The sequence below is a fragment of the Porcisia hertigi genome, chromosome 35, assembly GCF_017918235.1.
Source record: "Porcisia hertigi strain C119 chromosome 35, whole genome shotgun sequence".
Taxonomy (NCBI): Eukaryota; Euglenozoa; class Kinetoplastea; order Trypanosomatida; family Trypanosomatidae; genus Porcisia; species Porcisia hertigi.
The window spans coordinates 325,113-342,331 of NC_090594.1; the positions used below are offsets into that span (position 1 = coordinate 325,113).

At 57.5% G+C, this 17,219-nt stretch overlaps 6 protein-coding genes across 6 annotated transcripts; all 6 read left to right on the plus strand.

Annotated features, from left to right (window-relative positions):
• Positions 1-437: 437 nt before the first annotated feature.
• Positions 438-2,561, plus strand: JKF63_01066 (uncharacterized protein; the record flags this gene model as incomplete). Its single annotated transcript, XM_067897115.1, has 1 exon — positions 438-2,561. One exon carries the CDS (start codon positions 438-440, stop codon positions 2,559-2,561), a length of 2,124 nt encoding a protein of 707 aa, XP_067753272.1.
• Positions 2,562-3,372: 811 nt separating this feature from the next.
• On the plus strand, positions 3,373-4,206 carry JKF63_01067 (uncharacterized protein; the record flags this gene model as incomplete). Its single annotated transcript, XM_067897116.1, has 1 exon — positions 3,373-4,206. The coding sequence occupies one exon, from the start codon at positions 3,373-3,375 to the stop codon at positions 4,204-4,206; it is 834 nt and encodes a 277-aa protein (XP_067753273.1).
• Positions 4,207-6,115: 1,909 nt separating this feature from the next.
• On the plus strand, positions 6,116-7,684 carry JKF63_01068 (uncharacterized protein; the record flags this gene model as incomplete). Its single annotated transcript, XM_067897117.1, has 1 exon — positions 6,116-7,684. One exon carries the CDS (start codon positions 6,116-6,118, stop codon positions 7,682-7,684), a length of 1,569 nt encoding a protein of 522 aa, XP_067753274.1.
• Positions 7,685-8,630: 946 nt separating this feature from the next.
• On the plus strand, positions 8,631-10,106 carry JKF63_01069 (uncharacterized protein; the record flags this gene model as incomplete). Its single annotated transcript, XM_067897118.1, has 1 exon — positions 8,631-10,106. The coding sequence occupies one exon, from the start codon at positions 8,631-8,633 to the stop codon at positions 10,104-10,106; it is 1,476 nt and encodes a 491-aa protein (XP_067753275.1).
• Positions 10,107-10,629: 523 nt separating this feature from the next.
• Positions 10,630-12,819, plus strand: JKF63_01070 (uncharacterized protein; the record flags this gene model as incomplete). The annotated part of the gene is made up of 1 exon (XM_067897119.1): positions 10,630-12,819. The coding sequence occupies one exon, from the start codon at positions 10,630-10,632 to the stop codon at positions 12,817-12,819; it is 2,190 nt and encodes a 729-aa protein (XP_067753276.1).
• Positions 12,820-14,551: 1,732 nt separating this feature from the next.
• On the plus strand, positions 14,552-17,188 carry JKF63_01071 (uncharacterized protein; the record flags this gene model as incomplete). The annotated part of the gene is made up of 1 exon (XM_067897120.1): positions 14,552-17,188. One exon carries the CDS (start codon positions 14,552-14,554, stop codon positions 17,186-17,188), a length of 2,637 nt encoding a protein of 878 aa, XP_067753277.1.
• Positions 17,189-17,219: the final 31 nt, after the last annotated feature.

Sequence of the window (17,219 nt, forward strand, 5' to 3'; positions counted from 1 at the left end):
GAAGCAAAAAGACATGGCGAAAACGAGAGGGAAGGAAGCGTGTTTCTTCTGTCAGGCTTTGCGCCCTCAGGAAGTGCGGGAGGGGGGGGGAGGGGGGGTTACCCCCCGCCCCGCCCCACCGCCCTCACCATTCCCTGCCAACCTCACCTCTCACCGGTTCGGCGGCTTAGGCATATTCTAACGCGAAAATGGAACCAACCACGGAGAACCATGTACTTACGCCACGATGCATCTCTCGTTTTTTTTTTGCACCCCTTTTCCATAAAAACGAAGTACATGGACACTCCGGTATTCATCCTTATCGCCTCCTCATCCGCACGCGTTCTCGCACGGATTGCCCCCCATCCTCCACGACAAGCAAACTCATTTTTGGGGGGGGGTGCAAAAACGCTCCTTTTCTTTCTTCACCCCCCCCCTCTCCTTCCCCCCGCCCCTGCATGCCTCCACCCACCGCGCTCGTCGCAGCTCGTGCTGCTGCGGGATCGTTATCGTTCACAGCTCGCCGCGCTGCAACGTGCTGCAACCGCAACACCAGCACCGCTCTTCTACGTGTCCGCCTCAGTGATGGCCCATGCATCCCTGGGCTTGCGGCAGTAGTCACCCAGCGACGCTTCGTCGGCCCTCGTCAGTACTCTCCAAAAGGCTACCGCGAGGCTGCCGGGCGCGCACCGATGACATTTGAGTTTGGCGAAGAGTGCAACAACCTTGCCAGGGCTGCGCACCAAACAAAGAACTATGGTGATGCCATTAGCCTGTATGATCGAGCGCTGACAATGCGCCGGGAGAAGTACGGGCCCATTCACGAGAAGTGCGCCGCGACGCTCCACAACATCGGGCGTGTGTTTATTGACATGAAGGAGTACGGTGCTGCAGAAAATGCCTTTACCGAAGCGGCCGCCATCTACGAGAAAGTGGAGGGAGATAAGTCACTCAAGTACGCGGAGTCGCTGGAGCTGCTCGCACTCTGCTACACGCACCTGAAGTTCCTTGACGAAGCGGAAAAGGCCTTCAAGGATAGCATTCGCATCTTCAGGGATCTGTGCTACAACTACGGCAGCAACTCGTGGCTGCCGGACGACAAGACACCACCGGTGGAGCCGAACAAACACCCGCTTTCGTCGGCAGCACACGGCCTAGCGGACTGCGCGGCGCTTTTCCTGTTCCGCCGCCAGGAACACCAGGCTGTCGCCTTCCTGGAGGAGGCCCTGGAGATACGCCGCTTCCTCTACAGCCGTCATGCGAGGTTCCGTCCAATGATTGCGCAGACGCTTAACAAGCTCTGTGAACTCAAGAAGTCGCTCGACGACGCCGTTGGCGCGGAGATGTGCATCAATGAATGTTTGCAAATATGCGTTGAAACACTCGGCCGTGATCATCCGGCGACAGCACAGGCCACAAGCAGCAAGGCGGGACTGCTCGCAGCCAAGAAGCAGTTCCGTGACGCCCTGCGGCTTTACGAAGAGAGTACGACCATCTACGCTGTGGCGCTTGGCAAGGACGCACCGCTGTTTGGACAAGAACTAATGAAACTTGGTCGCTGCCAGGAGCTCTGTAACGACGTTGTGAACGCAGAAAAGACGTTCCAGCGAGGCGTTGAGATCATTAAGAAGGGTTTTGGTCCAGACAGTCTCCAGCTGGCGGAGGCAAACACGTTCTACGGATCCTTGTTGGTCCGGAAGCTCGACATCGACAAGGGTGTCGGCATGTTTCGTGACGCCATTCGGGTTCGAAAAAGTCTGGACAAAAATGATCCGCAGCTGGCGTACTTGTACCAAAAGATCGGGGACGCCTACGCGATGCGGCGGGAGCCGCACGCCGAGGCGTACCTCCTCCTCGCCGTGGATGCCTTCAAGCAGAACGCCACGATTGAACCGCTGCAGCGCACGTACATGACGGACGTTTTGGATGACTTGGGGCTATTCTACCTTGACTTTCAACACTACGAAAAGGCAGAGAAGTGTTTCAAGGAAGCCCTCGACACCCGCATCACGATGCTCGGAGAAAATCACGCCACGATAGCGTACTCGTACAGCAACTTTGCACTGCTGCACTTGCAACGACAGGACTACGCCAACTGCGAGAAGATGGCGGCGGCGGCTCTGGATATGTACGCCAAGACCGCCCGCTCGAATGTGCTTGCTCAGGCTGATGTCTACATGACACTTGGCCAATGTTATCACCAACAAAGTCAATTTTCCAAGGCGCTGGAGATGCACGAAAAGGCACTTAACGTGCGTCGCACGCGCGGCGACACGACCGAGACGGCTGTCGCGGAGTCACTCAATCAAATTGCGCGCGTCTACATCACCTTGAAGCGCTACAGCAAGGCATATCGCCACGTCAAGGAGGCACGGCGGCTTGTCTGGAAATTCAACGTAGAAATTACTCAACCGCTGCGCAACGAAATCATCAAGACGGAGCAAATGATTCCACCAATGGAGGAGTGGACCAACGAGGAGCGGGCTGAAGCGCAGGTAAAAATCGAAGGCGGCTGCGTGTCTGACAGTCGCAGTGCCGCCGCCACGGCAACGACGACCACCACCACCAGCACCGATGCCTGAGTGAGTGCTGTCAACACGACGCTGTGTCCAACAAGGCGCACAAGGCAACTTCTTCCGTTTTCCCGCCTGAAACCAAAAAAAAAAAGAGGGAAAGGGCGCTTGCAGTGCGCCTACGTTGAATTGGCTGTTGCACCGTGGAGAAGAGATGGGGGACCGTGTTGGGGTAACACGATGTGTTTGTCTTCCCCACCCACCCCACCCCCCTCTCGTTTTTCCACTAACGCCGTCGTTTTAGAAGCCTAGACATGGGTACTTCACTCGCTCGCTCTCTCTCTCACTCAGCGCCCTGATGCGCTCACGTGCTCGTACACACACACACACACTCACAAACACACATATACATTTGTATATACTTATGTATCGACCGATCCCCTCAGGGAGGAAGGGAGGGGGGAGGGGGGGGGGCACAGTGATGGTGATGCCCCCTTCTCTGCAGACCATCGCCCTCCAAAGTCAAACGATCGGAACACAGGCAGAAAAGAGTGGAGGGGGGCGGAGGAGACCTGATGTTTTTTGTGCAGTGTGTACTAAGAGACCCCTCATGCCCACCACCACCACCACCACCACCACCTGTCACATCCTCGCCGTCGTCACCCATGGTCTGCGCGCTCTGTCTGTTCATGTTGCTGCGTTTCTCCTCCTCTCATCCTCTCCTCTTCTCTTCCCGTGGCGGGAGAGCGCTTCTCAAAGCGCTGCTTCGGGCACCTGTGTACAACTGGCCGTGCATGGGTGGTGTTTTTCTCCACCGAGTCTCCATCTCCCATCTTTTTTAGCTGAGCGTATTGATATCATCACTGGGCGCTTCTCTGCCATGTCCAGCACAAACCGTTACCCGGCCCTGCCGAGTCGCATGTCACTCATCGCCTTCAAGACACGTCTGAAGGGCGCACAAAAGGGGCACAGTTTGTTGAAGAAAAAAGCCGATGCCCTCTCGCTGCGCTACCGCATGGTGCTTGGGGAGCTGCGCAAAGCCAAACTCGAAATGGTGGACCAGATCAAGGGCTCCTACTTCACCATCACGCAAGCACAGTTTATTGCGGGAGACATTAGCCTTGCCGTCCAGGAATCACTCAAGATTCCAACGTACCAGGTGGCACTACAAGTGGAAAACATCGCTGGTGTGCAGATTCAAAGCTTTCAAACGCAAAACAATGACACTGCCGACGGCGGCGGCGGCGAAACCTCGGCAGAGTCACGCTTGGCAGGTGGCAACCCATCCGCCGCCGCCGCTGCCGGATCCCTCACAGCTGGTCTGGGCAAGGGGGGTGAGCAAATCCGGGAAGCCTACACCGCCTTCCGCCACACCCTCTCTCTCCTCGTCAAGATCGCCTCACTGCAGACAAGTTGGATGACGCTGGATATTGCGCAAAAGGTAACGAACCGCCGCGTGAATGCGCTGGAAAAAGTTGTCATTCCGCGCGTGCAGAACACGCTCAGCTACATCAGTTCGGAGCTCGACGAGCAGGAGCGTGAGGAGTTCTTCCGTCTCAAGATGGTGCAAAAAAAGAAAAAGGCCATGGCCAAAATACAGCAGGCCGCGCGCGATGTCGAGGCGGCCGGCATCGAAGCGGAGCGTATGCGGAAGCGTAACCTCCTCCTAGCTCAGCGCGACGGCGGGGTAGTTGAGGCCGACATGGTGGTATAAAGTGGCACTGGGCAATATGAAAGTGGTTAAACGAGAGGGATCACCCTCCCCAACTTTGGGGTGTTGCTGATGGCGATTTCACATATTGTTGACGTACGTGTGTCTTGGTGGTGCGATTGATGGGTTTGGTGTTACGGGTAGTGTGTCTGGTAAAGACTCCCCCTTTTTTTTTGCGGGTGTACTTTGAATCAAAGTGGATGCCCTTTCCCGCTTTCTCCCCCCCCCCCCCCCCCCCACACACACACAAAGCATGGATATTGTACTAGCGAAGCCGAACTCCCCCCCCCTCAAAAAAAAAAAAGACGACACGACACGACACAAGATAAATCATGTAAGGCGACCCAAGGTAGGGGAAAGGAGCTTAGCCGACACCCTTCGTCTTCCTGTTCCCCTCACACCTTTGAAAGCTCATGGCTGCTTGAGTGGAGCGAGTGACTTCGATTCATGAGACACGAGAGGAACACCACCACTGCACGGAGGGGGGACGAGTTGCCATCAAAGGAATCAATAACTTCTCGCTGTCACACCAGTAGTCGCGCGTCTTGTCCCCGCCGCCAACGGATGCGCGGGCTTCCTTCGTGGCTCTGTTCATTGAGAGCCTTAGCCTGTTTGCTGATGCGCTTCAAAAACGAGACGAGAGTGCTTTCCTTGTTGCGTTTTTCCTTCATGTTTTTTGTACCGCGTCTCATTGATCTCGTGCGGGTTCGACACAATCCACCACTTCCCCTTCGCCACCCTTCCTTCCTTCCTTCCTTCCCCCCTCTGTCGGTCACGCTCTCCTTACCCAACCACACCTCTTTGCGTTCTCTAGAGCCGCTCTGCTTGGCCACCCACCCCCCCCCCTATCTCCCAACCGTTTTTTCCCCTTATCGCCACCACCGACACCGCGCCGCTCCTCTCCCCCCACCCACCCGCACCCAAACAACATCGAGAGGGGCTCATTGAGGGAGAAGCCGCACACGCACCAACACACCTTTACATGGGGCAAGGGGGAAAAAAAGCAGATTTGTTTTTCGACTGCACGACTTCAACCTCATATCCCCCTCCCACACCGACACGACAAGTCGGTGTCCGTCTACGTTGTGTGTCTGGGTATCTCATCGGTTTTTCACGACCACCACCCTCGCCTTTTTGTTGCGCAAGGCTTCTTACTCTCGTTTTCTGTATCCATTTCTTCAGAAGCGGGCCCCTCCACCAAGAATTATACACGTTCACTAGCACACGGGACGACGAGAAAGAAAATAGTAGGCTCTAGGAAAGGCAGGCAAAACCCTCTCGTTTTTCATTCTTGGGTGTTTGTGCCTGATCGCCCCCCCCCACACACACACACACACACACCGTCAACTTCAACGCATCCCACCCTTTTGGTTGACCGTGACACACGTTTGTATACCCACCTTCCGTCACCGCTCTTCTTGTTGGGAGGGAGGGGGGTCTGCTGTACTGTTCAGTGCATAATTTTCGAACCGCGTATCCCCGTGTAGTGCCACAATCACCCCTTTCTCTCTATCGAGACCCCAACAACAGCCGCCAACCCTTCCCTCCCCTCCCCAACCGAACGGCACACCCCCTCTGGAGTATTCCATCCGTTGTTTCTTTCCTGTCGTCTCTGCATTCAATTCTATACAACCGCGCCCCCCCACCCCTAGTGTTCGAAATTTCTTAATAACCTCGCTGCTGCTGACGAGATATTGGTGATCGCTTGTCTACGTACACTGCCTGTGTGTCTTCTCGGTGTGTGTGTGTGTGTGTGTGTGTGTACTCCTTCCCCACGTGCACAACCCCTATTCTTTATCGCACAGCGCCTGTTGCCCCCAGTCGATCCATTCCTCCACAGAGTCTTTTTTTCTTTGGTGGCGGTGATGAGGCGAGGCAAGAGGGAGGGCGGGTCCTGCTGACACACATCAAGATGAGCCTCTTCGATAACAGCAAAGAGGAGAACGTGCTCAAAGCCATGAAGGCGGGCGACATTCTTCATTACGACTACCGTCCCATTGACCAACGTGATGACGGCAGCGCCAAGCTGGGAGACACGTTTCGGGTGGTCCAGTGGAACATCGAGCGGGGCATCAAGCTGGAGGCCATCCTCGCGGACTTGAAGGCGCTTCATGCTGACTTCATTGTGTTGCAAGAACTCGACATAAACTGTCGTCGCTCGAACTACGTGAATGTGCCAAAGGAAATTGCCAAGGCCCTCAAAGCCGAGCTGTACTTCGCGTGCGAGTTCCAGGAGCTCGACGCATGTATGCGGACTCCTGAAAACGCCGTCGGGCCACTTTCTCAGCCGACGCTAGATCCTAAAGAGCTGCCAAACTCGAGGAGTAGGAACGGCAAAAACCCAAAGTCGCTAAACAACCGCCACTTTCACGGTAATGCGATCATTAGTCGCCATGTAACGCTACGCGACCCGACCGTGATCCCGCTCACCAGCGCCGTCGTGTGGGACGAGGTGGGTCACCTGTACAAAGAGCCACGTCGAGGGTTTCGCAGCGCGCTCCGGGTCTGCATCGACGCGGCGGATCGAAAATCAGCTGATATGCCGCCTCTGTTCATCTACTGCTGCCATTTCGAGGTCTTTTGCGGCGCCCTCGCTCGTGTGCGACAGTTGGCAGACTGTATGGCTGACATGCAGCGCTTGATGCACACGAGGACGGTGGTGAACGGCACTAGTTGGCGGCAACCAGCCTTCATCCTGGCCGGGGACTTGAATACCATGGCACACGGTATTGTGCGGTGCAGTCCAAGCTTTGGAACAGATCGACTCCGCTGGCTCAGCGTCGGAGAGGACGAGGCGTGCTGGCTGCAGCGGAAGGTGCTAGGGCGTAACATGGAGTTCCTGGAGCCCGGCTGCTGCCCGCTGTCGTACCGCTTCCCCACATACATCGCCTCGCGCCTGCACAAGCTCTTGTGCAACAACTCTCTGGTGTGGCAATACATCTACGGCTTCACCAAGGTGGAACAGAACCGTATGGCCAACGTGAAGCTCTGCCTGTACGACCCGTCGGACAAAGTCAACTCCATCACGCTGAACCACCCCGCCTACTACGGCTTTGTGCGTGGAAAGCTCGATTGGATTTTGCTGAGCAACCTGCAACCCCGCCCATTCCTCGCAGCCCGCGACAAACCCGAGCCGATCGACCTCGCCGCCCTTGAGATGAACGGTAGCATCACAACAACCTCTTATGCGGCCAACTACCTCCGCTCCATCTGCAATGACTCCAAGGCTGACGAGGCGGCAGCAAAGCACGTGCCGGCAGACGGCTACCTTCTTTTCAACGAAAATTATACCGCCAGCGATCACCGTGGGCTCGTCATGACGGTGCAGCAAAACACGAAGCGGCCAGAAGACGTCTATCCTTCTAACGGCGCACCGTACACGGGAAACTGGGCTGCGCTTGCCTTCTTCGCCCTGTCGCGTGTGCTGCCAGTCGCTGTTGTCACGCTGGGGGTCTACCACCAGTACAAAAGGACGCGTTGACGCGGTGGTGTTTTTCATTGTGTGCCCCCCCCCTGCTAATGAGATTCTACAAACTGCGTGTGTATCTGTTGTTGTTGTTGGTTTGTTTTTTTCGCGACCGACCTGCACATGTAAGCTCATTACACCAGGGCCCATCTGTAGATGCGTGTGAGGACGAGGAGGAGTGGTGGGGGGTGGGGGGAGGGGGGGGGGGAAAGGCAGTGTGGCTGAAAGGTTGTCCCAGTACAAAAGCACGAGGCATAATGATACACGAAGTACTGCTTCTTGACAGCTCCTTCAACGTGGCCCCCTATACCCCCTCGCTCGCCCACCCACCTTTCATCACAACCTCTCCACAGGGATGGTTCACTGGTTCGGTGTATGCTCGAGCTGATGTACGTTGTCACTTTTTGAGCTACCCATTGATCTCCCCTCCCCCTGAGTGGGTGGTGGTATTCGTGTATGTGAGTGTGCACTCATGTATGAAAAATGCAGGATCCCCAACGTGGGTAGTGGTGCGTTGTGTTTCGCGAAGTCTCCCGCGCTCCTTGCTTCTCCACCCTTTGGGGGGGGGGAGGGGGGCTCTACTGATCCCACCTGTGCATGCGCGTGTGTGTGTGTGTGTATTTCACACGCCGCGAGCCGGCCAAAGGGGAGGGGGAGAGCAACAACAACTAAAAATATATATGGCAAGCATTAAAACGGCACACGGTCAGTTCCATCCGCATGCTTCGCCTCGCGTATTCACAACCCCAAGTCGTCGCGGCCGCACCACTATATGCCGCTATTCACCTCGCTTCCTTTTCCTGTGGAACTTATCTGGGCGTTGGCTGGTTATATCTCCAACCGCCCCTCCCTCCCTCCCACTCCCAAGCAACAGGTACAAACACAGCCGGATGGATTACTCATAAAAACAAGCAGGGCAACCCTTTCCCCTCCCCTCCCACTTCCAAGAAAAGTGGACCGCATGCCCCGGCTCTCGTTCTGGGCATTGGGTGTGCTGGGAGGTTTTGGGGTAGCATATGGTGGATACTATCACGCCTACATACCACAGCGAACCGCGCAGCTGACGGCCGACGAGCGGCTGGAAAGGCGAAAAAAGCCGCTCCAGGACGCCATTCACGCCTACTCGCGGCTGCAGGCAGCCGTCGAGCAGCAAGTGGCTATCACGCCCTCCTCTTCGCTTTCATTGGTGGGCAAACAGCAAGACACCTCAGCGTGGCGCACCAACGCGGAAAAGATTATTTTCTTTTGCGACGTGCAGCGTCTGCGGGCCCTGCTCCTGGGTCTCTCAACCCATGTCATCACCGAGAAGGACCTGTGTGGGCGGCTTCAACAGCTCTCTGCGTGGGAAGCGCGTCACTGCACAGAACTCAATTTTCGCTCGGCACCTCTAAGCTGTTTGCAAACGGTGCGGTGTGCTGCGTGTTTTGTGCTTTACTTGCTCTGCTTTCGTATGCTGAGCAGAGTGCTGGGAATGTGGAGCGGCTCTTCGAGGTGGCAAGTTTGGCTCCAACACAGCGCGGCCGCTCGTATCACTGAGGCCTTGGAGATCCAAGTGCATCTAACTGCTGAAAACACAAAGCTGGACAACGGCGGCTGTCAGGCTGCATGTGGAGCACCTCGCCGATATATTACCCTCAACACGACGCACTGGATCGAAGAAGTTGGGTTCTGGGCCTGCCCAAACAACCCGCTCCTGCATAGCCAGCCGGGTGGTGCGCCGGCAGCCGTGCATCGCCAGGATGCGGAAAACTATCACGTGGAGCTCCTGCGCGGCCGCCCCACCATGGCATCCTCCCCAAGTGCTGAACCGTGGTGCCATTTGCTCTGGTGTGGCCCATCTGGTTCGGCGACTGCGTACACGACGACCTATGCCGAGCACTGGCGTCGGCTGGAGGCGCTGCTGCAAGAACGCCTGTCGAAGGGAGGTGAAAATCGCGAAGCGGGGTCCCTGATGAGAGCAACCGAGGTCTCCCTCGGATACCCAGTGCTGTCCAACACCCGTGAACTTGAGTGCGACGGTGGTCACGCAATACACTACATCCCTGTGGGGATCAGCGGTTTGCCGCATCTCCTGTACGTGGACGCAGCGCATGCGAAAGCCGATGTGCGGCCGCATGAGACACGCGAGGAGACATATGCTCGCGTGCAGCGAGCACAATTTGTGCACACACGCACCGTGGCGGCTGTGAAGCGTGCATCAGCTGATTCGACGACCGCGACAGCGCCACAAAGCCTTTCGAGGTTGCAAGAGTGGCGAATCTACCGCAGTTTTCCATGCTGGCACAGGGTGTGGTGGGGCAGTATTTACGGTGGCGGATCTCGTAGGTCGAGCACTAGTCTCCACTACCATCTTGGCAACGCGAGCACGGCGACTGAGTACGCAAGTGCCGCGATGGCGGCCAGCAAGGCCGCAGAAACCTTCGCCGCCGCCCTGTAGCGCTGAAAAGACATGACAGACGATGAGGAGAGAAAAACAGCCGAGAGGGTGACGCCGTCTGCGACGTGCTGGCTGCCACATCAACTCACATGCACAAACACCAAGGTGTATCCCTCGGTGTGTCTGTACACCACAAAAACAAGAAACAACTACAGTGCACGCAACGTCGCGTGAGAAGGTGTGCGCGTGTGGGGGGGGGGGTGGAGGCGAGAGGGGGTACCCGACCTCAACAACCCCAGCGATTGTTTGCATTCCCCTCCTCCTCTCCCTCAAAAAAAAAGCATCCTTTGTGCCTCCTGCCCGTTCAGTCACCCCTCCTCCACGCATCCGCACATGTATGCACGACTGACTCTCTGGAGCAATGCAATCCCCCCGTCCCCTACCTCCCCTCTCTCTCTGTGATCTGCTTCCGTGCCCAACTGTACTGTCCCGTGAAGTAGACAGGGAGGGTCGTGGCATCAAGATCGCAGCGACTACACAGAGTTCTTCCTCTACCTCGCCCAGATTTACTCACCCCGCCCCTATGCGTCGTGTGTCCCGGCCGCTTGTGGCGTCCGCGCGTACCCTGTGCGCATGGCGCGGGCTGTGCAGCACCCCCGAAACGGCGCCCGGGGACTCGCCGACGACATCGCCGTCGTCCAGCACGGCCTCAAGCACCGAGGTGACAGCGTTGAAGGAGTCATCGCAGACATCATCATCATCATCAGCTGCCCACTCGCCCTCTTCCGCAAATCTCTACAAAGACGCGGAGACTCCCTATCGATCGCTGTACCCTCGAGTCAAGCTGCGTGCCACAACACAGGAGCGCACCTACAGGCGCAGAGGCTTTGTTGCCTTCGAAGAGGGTGGAACAGCCGGCAAGCAGCAATCCCGCTTAGAGAACGGCGCTGAGCAGACGGCCCTTCCACCCACCACGACTGCCGAGATCAGTGACGCCGTCATTCCCCCAGAGTCTCAGTACACCCACGGGCGGACACAGCTCGCCGTGCAAGCAGGCCGTTGCGGCAAGCTGAGCAACACGGTGGAAGGCAATGAGGTTCAGCAGTTCCTGGACGAGGTGCAGCGACAAACCGATGTCTCTCGACACGAACGCAACCAAGTCATCCCCTTTTCCCAAAAGCCAGAGGAGAACAGCCCAGCGTTCCGCCGCATCAAACGGCACGCAAAAATGAAGATTGAGGTGCTTGACCCAGACTACCCCACGTTTGTCCGAAAGGACCACGCGATACAGCTACCCCCGCCACAGGAGCATCCGTGGGTGCGCAAAAACACTCCGATCGGCCCCTTCATTGTTCACGGAGACGGACAAATCAACCAGACGGGCGGGACGGGACAGGTAGACTTCGACGACGACTCCGTGAATGAGAGACGACCGCAGTCGTGCCGTGGGCTGCAACACCGGTCGACGCTTCAGCGACAGCTCCCGCAGGACAACGGCCGTGTGGTTCAGGAGGCCATCATCAAGCACAGCTTCACGTTGACTGGTCGCGGCGTCTTCGCGACGCGGCGCATTGCACAGGGGGAGACAATTATGATTGTCCAAAGCACCGCGCGCAACGTTGGTGTGAAGGGCGAACTGCAGCGGCTAGAGGAGATGTGCACAGATATCCTCATCGCCTGTCGTGACGGCGACGCGCGTACGTGCGACTACCTACACGACTGGATTCTCACAGGACAGCCCTCCTCATTGCTCGAGCACTGGCCTGCTTCCAGCACCGCGCGCGTAATCGACGCGATTGGTGGGGTGGACGTGCTTGAAACATTGGAGCTGCACCCAATCCACATCGCGCGCATGGCCGCCATTGTCGACCTGAACAGCTTCCTCGTTGAGAGCAGCATGTCGGAACGCAAGGGCATGGCTTATTTTCCCGAGGCTGGCTTCCTGAATCACAGCTGCGTGCCGAACGCAACCTATGACGTCATGCCGGAGCACGTTTTCCGCGACACAGACTACTACCTGGACGAGGCGACGAGAGCCACCGCGGCGGAGGGGGGGGAAGAGGAGGAGGATGCGACAGATGCCGCATCAGCTGCCGGCAAAGCTGGCACGAAGTCCACGGCAGTACGGCCGCCTGTAGTAGAGGAGGACGTCTCCGCCGGCAACGCCGAAGTTGATGGCAGTACGCCAGAAAGGGGGCGCAACGTGGCGCTGTTTGGTAGCGAGGATCGCCTCTCAGCCTACCCAAACCTCACCGAGACCGACGCCCCCGTGTACCTCTTCTGCTGCCGCGCCGAAAAGGACATCGAAGCTGGGGAAGAGATCCTCATCAGCTACGTACCCCCGCAGTGGTCCTTCGACAACCGGCAGTACGTCTTGCACGATCGCTATCACTTTTGGTGCAAATGCCCCAAGTGCTCACCGGTGCTCGATCAAAACTACGCGAAAGTGCCGAAAATGATTGTCGCAATGGTTCTGGTGAGCATCGCACTGCAGATGATCGTCTTTCGGCAGCGAAACCTCAAAAACGCCATAGACGAGGATTACCGTCAGCTGGCAGCCATGTCAGAAGAGGAGCGACTGGAGGAACTGCGGGCGCGAGGCATCGATGTCGAGGCGATGAAAAGCGACGCTGTCCAGCGACGCAAGCACCGGCGTGTCGGACTGTTTGAGATGCTGGAAGAGGACAGACTGAACCGCCTGTACGAGCCAGAGAATCGTGGCCCAATGAATATTGTGAACCGCATGGACCCGCACGCAAAGCCGCCACGGTAATGCGTCCGCGCACGCAGTTGCTCCTATCGTGGCATGTGTGGTGTGGCGTCAGGACTGGGACCAACGCAAGAGCAGTACAGCACTTATCCCCTTACACACGAGCCCACACGAGTGCATTCCCCTGTGAAGGATGGACAACAGTTTCCTCTTTTGTTTTCCCTTATTGGATGTACGCAAACAGCTGTGACAAGGCCTTCTCGCAGCTGCAGAAGCACATCAAAGCTGAAGTACGCTGGGGGGTCGATAAAAAGATCTAGATGAAGTGCCGATCATCGTCTCCCAAAACATGCAACAATGCACTGGCGTGAGGTGGTGTCGGCCAACCTTGGTGCACAGATGACTCGAAATCCATCAGCCTTGAGGAAACACTGGAATACACAGCGGCGTACACTGGATAGTGCCAGTCAATGAGCACCGAGGCTGCGAAGTGGTTGCTGCACGTGACGAGGGCACGCACCGAGAACGCGGCCGGCCTTATCCCACGCGAGTTTCGACGACTTTGGGAGGGGAGGGGGTCTCCCGGCGAACCAGAAGCCCTGTAGCAGCCCACGGCGCACACCCCTCATCGCGCAAGTCTAAAGAAAGCTCAGTGGTACCAGGAGGCATCGGTAGTAGAGGCTATGCCCCGAGCAGGGCCCTCACAACAATCAGCAAACCCTTCTACAATAGGGAAGGTGACATGCTACCGTTCAAGATCCTCTTTCTTTCTCTGGAGCTCCAGCAAACACACTCTCTTCAGGAACACTGGGGCAGAAGTGATGAAAGGAGATCGCCCCTCATCTCACTCAAGGTCTCCTGGGCTTATCTCGGCTCTGATCCAGGCGTGTAGGGTTGGGGGCAGTCGTATCACCGACTAGAAAGCAAATCAGTGTAAAAAAAAGGATGAAGGGGAGATGTGCGTCTGAGTCGTGGAGAAAGCGAGTCGTCTTTCTTTGTGACCCCCGACGCGTCCACACCCGCTTAGCCGGGGGGGGGGGGGGACGAAACTAGGAATGTAGACTTGGCCTGTCATTTGCGTCTGTGTGTGCGTGTGTGTTTAGGAGGGGGGAGAGGGAAGGGGGGACTTGCGCAGTTGAGAGAGGGCTGGCCCCCTCCTCCTCCTTCCCTCCCACGTGGCCATGACGCCGCGTCGAGCATCCAAATAGGTGATGATGTCACTCAGCCATCGTTCGCGTAGGTCCCCAGGCAACTCTCGATTTTGCGCCCAGTAAAACGTTCTCCTTTCTCCTCTCAATGTCTCTGGGCTTCCACTGCCTGCCATTCCACGCTCCTTCCCCACTCCCTCCCCGCCCCTCCCCCCGATCGCCTGCTTGCCAACCTGCTCGTATAATGCAATCTGTTTATCGCGGATCAAAATACAAATACAGTAACAAGAAAAACAATCAATACAGAAAACTACACGATTCGTGTGGCCTCGCCGTCCCGGCGCGCACAAAGGGAGAACAAGAATCTCCCTCTGACTTTGACCGTCCTAGCCCCCCCCCCTCTCCTCAAAGCGCCTCGGGCGTGTCCGGAAGGGAGCGGAAGGAGAGTTGACCGGTGGCGTGCGCCTCGCGCTCACAGGCATACTCTATATAGAGAGAGAGCAACCGACCTCCGTTGGGTGGAGCGAGCGCTGCCTCTCGCACCCAACCCTGTGTCAGCGTTTGGTGCGCGCGAACACGACGAACGGGAAGAAAAAGGGGGGAGATAGGGCTCCTTCTTGTCGTGAAACGCAGTGACACGGTGGGGTATGGCTCGAAAAAAGGCATCGAAGAAAGCAGCGTCTTCTGTGGCTGCGGTGTCGCATGATAGACCCCTAAACGCCGGCCCGGGTGAACCGGTTAACTTCCAGTTGGCGGTCGTCAACTCCTGCCTGTGCAACGAAGACGTACGACTTCCCCGACTACCAACACCTGCGCTGCTATCTCCATTTTACACCCAATACGACTCCACGGCCTCGCTGAGGACGTCTCCGTGGGAACGCGACTACTGGTGTACAAAAGTGGCACATGTGGTGCTTGGCCGTCACTCAGCCCTTCCGGCCGTCTACAGGCTGCGGCACGAGTGTGCCGGACGGCTTCATGTCCGCATCGTTTACGTGCGAGCGGCATCTGTGCACCGGCAGCTCCACAAGGCGTACCCACCCCTGTTCCGGAGTCCGATGGATGCGATAATGACTTCCGAGTCCGGAAGTGACGACGACGTGGTGGTGGTTGAGCCAACGACGCGAGGTGATCGCGCCGTGGCAGATGCCGCTGACCCATCATCGCCGACTGTCTTCACAGTCCCCTACTACCTCCTCATCAACCACAGCGAGAATCCGGTCTTTGTGGACCAGGACCGGGTGCCGCAGGGCCGCAGCGTGGCGCTTCGGGAAGGCGACGTGCTGAGTTTCCTCGAGTGTGCGTTTGACGCGGATGGCGGAGTGCTCGACAAAGTTGAGTGCACAGATGTCGGTGGTTGCACGGAAGGAAAATACGGGTGTACATCAGTCAACGCGGAAGCAGAAGGGTGCGCCGCGGGTGCTGTAGAACACATTCAGCGACTCGCAAAGGAGTCTCTGTGGCGGTGCGTTGACGCCCTACAGCAATCGTCTTTGACGGCGCTCGCCGACCACGAAGTGCGTGTGGCCAATCGCGCCGTGGCAATCCGTCGGTTTTACCAAGTACCTCACGTGATTCAAGAGTACATGCGTTGGTGGCACCGTCACACCACGCAACTCCTCGAGCGGCACCGAGTGAAGGACACACACGCTGTATCACCCCCGGCTGAACCGAGGGGTGCTGACTTTTCTTGGATGGTGTCTGGGAACCATCTCGTACGTGCACCAAGTATCGCCAACAGTGACCTCACATCTGTGATGCCGGCGTACACCAAGACTGAGGATGACAGTGACCCATCAGCGGCCACCGCGGTGCCCTCCTCCGTCACCCTCTTCCCCTCTGCCCAACACAGTGACAGTTACAGCCCGTGTGTCTCGTTTCATGTGCCACAGGAGCGCTTCTCCGAAGATGTCCTCCATGCTCCTCCTGTCGTCATGGCGCTACGACAGTGGCTGAGAGACACAGAGGGTTTGGAAGAAGTGACGGATGACGTACACTCTCCCCTGGCAGCGCGGCTGGTTTTGGACCGTGCATGGCTCTGGCGCCTTGTCCGCCGCCACCAGCAGCAAGGGACGTCTCGGTCGCTGGCCCCTAGTCCCGCCGCGCACGACACACTCAGCCCTTCGCCGGTGAAGCTGGAACACAAGACGACGAGTGCCGGATTGGTGTGCCCTGGGACTGTGAAAACACAGGACGGTCGAAATCCCGCGAGTGGGCCACTGCTGCACGTCAAATCTTCCTCTCTACAGAGCGCACCTACCGATATGGAGGAGCACTTTCGCATCACCCTGCCGAACGGGTTTGACGATCCCGCGACCACCGGTGGTTCCGCGTCGCAGACGCTCACTGGAACGCCGCCACGCAGGGAAAGCGTGGTGCGGGCAATGCTCGAGGAGCTTCGGCGGAGTCGCAGCAAGGAAAAGGGCCATGCGACTGGACAGGGCACGCAAGATTTACTACCTTCGTCTTTCGGAAAGGAGCAAAATGGGAACACCAAAATCGCTCGAACCGCACCAGGGGTACACCGGCGTCTCTGTCTCGACACAAATCCGATTTGTGTGTATGCAAAGAGCAACACATGCACCGCCACGAGGCCTGTGAGCGGGGAAAGACCGCAGTCGTCGCTGAACAATCTTTTTTCGCCGCCGATGTCTGTTGGAATGCCGTCATGCGTGCCAGCCGTGCGTGTTCGGCCGGCAGCGCTCCCAGTTTATGTCTTCACTCGTCGAAGTCCTAGCCCCGATGTGTACACGCGTGAGCGAACCTCCTTCACCTACTCCCACTCCTCCTCTCCTACAATGATGGGGCATGTGAGAGGTTCTGGGGCGGCGGGGTCTACATCGAACCCCAGCGCAGTGAAACAGTTTGTGTACTACTACGATCCAGATGATCGCCCCTCTAACGAGGCTACTGAAGTCCTGGGGCGTCACCAAAGGAAATCCACCGATGGCGGCACAACGATAAATCCCTCACCCGCCTTGGTTGAACCATCTTCGCCAACGCCTACGACAGTGATGCCGCTTCCGCGCGACTCGCACATAGATTCGAGCACAGCTGACGACGGTTTACTCTGGGTCGATGAAGCAGAGGGGGCTGAAGAGACGCCGCGCTCAGCCATGGCACGGAAACGACGGCCAGCTAAGAAAAGCACAGCGAAGCGCAAGAGAGACTCCTCGGAGAAACGGCACCTGTCGGCCTCTGAGGCAAAAGCAGCCCGCGCTGACGGCACCTCCGTACCGGGAGACGAACCGCCGCCAACGCGGACTGCTATGACCATGCAGTAGCGACAGCAAGTCGACTAGGCTGAGTTCACAT